The 5,413-nt window shown below is 40.5% G+C and overlaps 1 protein-coding gene across 1 annotated transcript; it reads left to right on the top strand.

Annotated features, from left to right (window-relative positions):
• The first annotated feature begins 3,362 nt into the window (after nt 1-3,362).
• LOC138902296 (uncharacterized) lies at nt 3,363-3,893 on the top strand. The gene has a single exon (XM_070190140.1). The coding sequence runs from the start codon at nt 3,363-3,365 to the stop codon at nt 3,891-3,893; it is 531 nt and encodes a 176-aa protein (XP_070046241.1).
• The last annotated feature ends 1,520 nt before the right edge of the window (nt 3,894-5,413 follow it).

Genomic DNA, 5,413 nt, shown 5'->3' on the forward strand with positions numbered 1-5,413 from the left:
CACATAAATAATTCAGACAATTTGTGCCTCAACCAAGTTTAAGTAAGATTCTTACATCAGACAAGCAAAATCAGTACTCTAAGAAGCCTTTTCCTTGTGAATCAACCTTCGGACGATCCGAATCTATTCAAAATAACTTAATACCATCAATAAAACCCATATGAAGTGAGTCCAAATGATAAAGATAAGATCTTTCAGTCAAGTCAAAAAATCAGCCCAACAGCCAACCATAGGCCCGCACCTCGGAACCTGGTAAAATTTACAATTCCGAACACTTATTAAATTACGAGTCCAACTAGAGAAAACTCATCTAATTCTATCCACAAATCGACCCTCAAATCATCAAATCTCACTCTCAAAAAACGTAGCCTACAATCCTCAAAATTTCATCTCAAATACATATAAACTATATATAATAATCAATGGGTAATCAATATCTAATCATAATAATTGAATAAACTTAACTTACCTCTTTAATTACGGTGAAAAGCAATCCAAAAATCACCCTTAGCCGAACTCCACAACTCTCAAAATGAGAAAATAGTGAAACACTTCGAATATAACTCTACTAGTGAAACCGCACTTACGGTCACTTAACCGCATATGTGGTCCCGCTTCTACGAAATATTGGCCTCATTTGTGGCTCCCTCCAAAATCTAGCATTTTTCTTTTACAGACTAAAACTCATAAATGTGAACACGCATATGCGCACCTTTATCAGCTTCTGCAGACTCGCCTGCCTAGCTCATCTTCTATGCATGTGCACACCTGCCATACCTACGGTACATGGTCCGCTTCTGTGGACTTCCCTTGAAGCTTCCATCTTCGCTTCTACAATCCTTTAGCTGCACATGTGGTGGTCTATCCCACCGCAGATGCAATCACACCAGAAACTATAAAACTTCAGCAATAACACCAAGTCTAAAATGATCCGTTAACCAATCTGAAACACCCCCGAGACCCCGGTACTAATCCACATCCAATCTGCACTCAATAGTGAGTGGAAACAGCCGTTGGAAGAATAGTAACCCACAAGAGTCGGGGTCGATTTCCACAAGGAGATACTATGGGTGTTAGGATTATACACTTGATGAAAGTGAATGAAACAACTAGATTGCGCTTCCAAACAAAAGGTTTTGATTTCTAATTATACTTTTACTCTAACAATTATAAGTTAAGAGAAGAAAGTAAAAATCGAATTATTTTCTTTGGTGTTTTTCCAAAAAGTTAAAGAGCCTAGGGATGTGACCTTAAACTAGGTGTTCGCCTAATAGGTTAAATACGTTAACACTTATTTTGATGATTGGGGTGTATTATAGCTCTCAACTCTATGTTACCCACTCAATACCTCTCGGTCATAGAGTGTCTTTGCCCAATTTGGCTTTCTCAAGCCCAAATGGGTATCAAACTAAATAGTTGATATCAGCTTAAGTCGGATTCTCGCTATCTCTAGTTTGAACCCTTTAATTAAGCTAATCAAACCCTTAATTAGTTCAATTTATTATTAGCCAAGTTATCCTAGACTAGGTCCATATTTCTCAAGTAAAGATCAAGTCAAATTAAGGCATAAGGTTTGGAAGCATAAACTAGGCTAAATAATCAACACCTAGTCATAAACAAGCATTAAATTAAATACCCATAAGGTTTACACTCTTGGGTTGGGTTGCAACCCTAGTAAATTTCTAGCTACTCATAGTGCAAAATAAAGTAAAATAAGAATAGATAATAATTAAACTCATAATCTGAGATTAAAATGATAAAATATTATGTTTGAATTTTAAAATAGTCACAAACTTCCTAAAATGGCCAAAATATAACAGTTAAAAAAACTGAAACTTCAAAACTTCACCTAAAAATGTGAATCTCGTGTATTTATAGCGGACCAAAATTCGCTGACAAAAGTGCCCATCGGAAGGTTCTGCGGCGCCACAATTCCATGTGCGGTCCGCAGATTTCTTTAGCTAGCAGGATCTTGAATTCTGTATCCGCACAATTCTGTTCTGTGGCTGCACATTTCTTGCGCGGTCCGCACTTCAAGCAAGGCTCAAGTCTTGGTCATTTGCACTCTCTGAACTTTGAATCATTTGTCAGTCCAAGCGTTGTTCCACGGCCGCACAATTCATGTGTGTTCCGCACATTAGCTAGAACTCTGTTGGGGTCTTTCAATTGTCCTGCTACCGTAGAGGGAATTTTGCGGTCCACACTTTCTTCTGTGGACTGTACTTCTTAAGTTTTGCGCCCCTTCTTGCCTTGTGATACTGAACACTCCTTTTTGAGTCTAATTTCATCATGGTAGCCAAAATTACATCATTCCTGCAATTTGCACACTTTTATTACTTTCGGGAACATAAATCAATACTTTCGGACTTAAACAAAAGCAAAAAGATGCTAATAAGTAGTCAAAATCCACACTTATCAGGGACCCCATCCAAACAAACCAATAAGTCCTAAGATATAATATGAACTTACTCGAAGATTCAAATGTCATAAAATAACATCAATACCATGAATCACACCCCAATTCAGGCCACTGCGGCTCGAGAGGTTGATATGGTACTTCTTATGAGCTAGTCGCGGAGATAGCCCGGAGGATTGAGGGTGTGCGTTAGCATAGTCGAGAGAAGGTTTTGAGAGATAAGCGATTTAGATATTCTGGAGAGTTTAGAGGTTCTCTGTCTGGGGGCTGAGGTCAATTCGTGAGAGGGCAGTCTAGCAGACCCCCATATCCAACACCACCGCCTCCTCGGGGTGCTCCAGTTCCACCTTATTTTAGTGTTATACCAGAGAGTTCTTATCACATGCCAGCTATTCAAGGTTCTTCCAGTGGGTATTCAGGTCACCAGGGCCAGATTCTTTGTCAGTAGCCCATTGCACCGAAGAGTTGTTACGAGTGCGGGGATCCCAGTCACATGCGGAGATTCTACCCCAGGCTTCGGGGTAGACAATGTGTAGCAGGGTCAACAGTTGCTCCACCAGTCATCCGACCACCAAGAGGTGGATGACAGGTGGGTAGGGGCTATCCTAGTGGTAGAGATCAGCCAGGCAAAGGCCAGCCAGTTAGAGCTCCAGCTCGGTTCTATGCTTTTCCGGCCACACCAGATACAGAGGCCTCAGATGACGTGATTACATGTATTATTTCTAGTTGCAGCAAAGAATCCTCCATATTATTTGATCCAGGGTCTACATATTCATATGTGTCATCCAAATTTGCTCATTTCCTGGGTGATTCTCGTGAGTCCTTGAGTACTCATGTTTATACGTCCACTCCTATGGGCGATTCTGTTGTTGTGGGTCGGATTTACCGGTCCTATATTATTATATTCTGTTGTTATGAAACTAGAGCAGATCTTTTATTGCTTAAGATGACCGACTTTGAAATCATCTTGGGCATGGAATGGTTATCTCCATATCATCCCATCCTAGATTACCATTCCAAGACTATTACCTTGGCTATTCCAGAATTTCATAGGTTGGAGTGGAAGGGCTCGTTTGTAAGTGCATCTAATTGGGTTATTTCTTTTATGAAAGCTCAACACATGATTGAGAAGGGTTGTATGGCTTATCTAGCCTTTGTTAGGGATACTACTGTGGTGACTTCGACTATTGATTCAGTGCCTGCAGTTTGGGAGTGCTCTGAAGTATTTCCTTCAGAACTTCTATGCATGCCACCTGATCGTGATATTGATTTTTGTATTGATTTGGCTCCGGATAGCCAGCCTATATCAATCCCATCGTATCGCATGGCTCCAAAAGAATTGAAGGAGTTGAAAGAAGAACTTGATGAGTTACTAGCAAAAGGGTTCGTCAGACCGAGTGTATCGACTTGGGGTGAACCGTTATTATTTGTGAAGAAGAAGGATGAAACAATGAGAATGTGTATTGATTATCGTTAATTGAACAAAATCACTAATAAGAACAAGTACCCGTTGTCGTGTATTGATGATCGTTTTGACCAGTTGCAGGGTGCTAGGGTGTTCTCTAAGATTGACTTGAGGTCGGGGTACCATCAGTTAAAGATTCAGGATTCGAATGTTTGGAAGACTGCTTTACGTACTAGATATGGTCATTATGAGTTTCTGGTAATGTCCTTCGGTTTAACTAATGCCCCGACAACGTTTATGGATTTGTTGAACATGGTATTAAGACCATATATTGATTCGTTTGTCATTGTCTCTATTGATGATATTTTTATTTACCCGCGCAACAAGGAAGAGCACGAGCAACATATGAGAATGGTGCTTCAGACGTTGTGGGAACAAAAGCTATATGCTAAGTTCTCCAGATATGAATTCTGGCTAGAGTCTGTAGCATTTTTGTGACATATTGTATCGGGTGAGGGTATTAAAGTTGATCCCAAAAAGATTGAGGCAGCTCAGAATTGGCATCGTCCCACTTCGGCGACTAAGATCAAGAGTTTTATGGGTTTAGGAGGTTATTATCATCGGTTCGTGGAAGTTTTTTTTTCTATTGCGGCACCTTTGACCAAATTAACCCATAAGGGTGCTCCATTTTGATGGTCCGGTGATTGTAAGGTAAGCTTTCAGAAGCTCAAGATATCATTGACTACAACACCAGTGTTAGTATTGCCTTCCGGTTCGGGGATGTATACAATGCATTGTGACGCTGCAAGCATTGGCTTGGGTTGTGTATTGATGCAGGAAGGGAGAGTTATTGTGTATGCTTCACGCAAGCTAAAGCCCCATAAGAATAATTATCAATTGCATGATTTGGAGGTAGCTGTGATTGTTCACTCTCTTAAGACTTGGAGGCATTATCTTTATCGAGTGTCTTGTGAAGTTTAAACTGATCATCACAGTTTGCAACATTTGTTCAAACAGAGGGACCTAAATTTAAGACAGCGCAGATGGCTTGAGTTACTACAAGATTATGATATTACTATCCTGTATCATCCGGGCAAAGCAAATGTGGTTGCAGATGCCTTGAATAGAAATGCGGAGAGTATGGGTAGCTTGGCTTTCATTTGAGCAGAGGTGAGGCCATTAGCTTTGGATATTCAGTCCTTGGCAAACAGACCAGTGAGGCTGGATATTTCAGAGCCCATGCGAGTTCTTGCATGTGTTGTGGCCCAGTCTTCACTATTTGAGAAGATCAAGGCTCGCCAGTATGATGATCCACACATAATGGTTCTTCGAGAAACGGTACTACGGGGTGGTACCAAGAAAGTTTCTATTGGCACGATTGGTATTCCGCCACTCCAGGATCGTCTATATGTCCCTAATATGGATGGACTGAGAAAATAGATCCTAGAGGAGGCACACTGTTCTCGGTATTTGATTTATCCAGGTGCTACAAAGATGTATCATGACCTGAGGCAGTATTATAGGTGGTGACGAATGAAAAATGACTTAGTTGAGTATGCAGCTAAGTGTCTATATTGCCAATAAGTTAAATA

The sequence above is a fragment of the Nicotiana tomentosiformis genome, chromosome 12 (genome assembly GCF_000390325.3).
Source record: "Nicotiana tomentosiformis chromosome 12, ASM39032v3, whole genome shotgun sequence".
Lineage (NCBI taxonomy): Eukaryota > Viridiplantae > Streptophyta > Magnoliopsida > Solanales > Solanaceae > Nicotiana > Nicotiana tomentosiformis.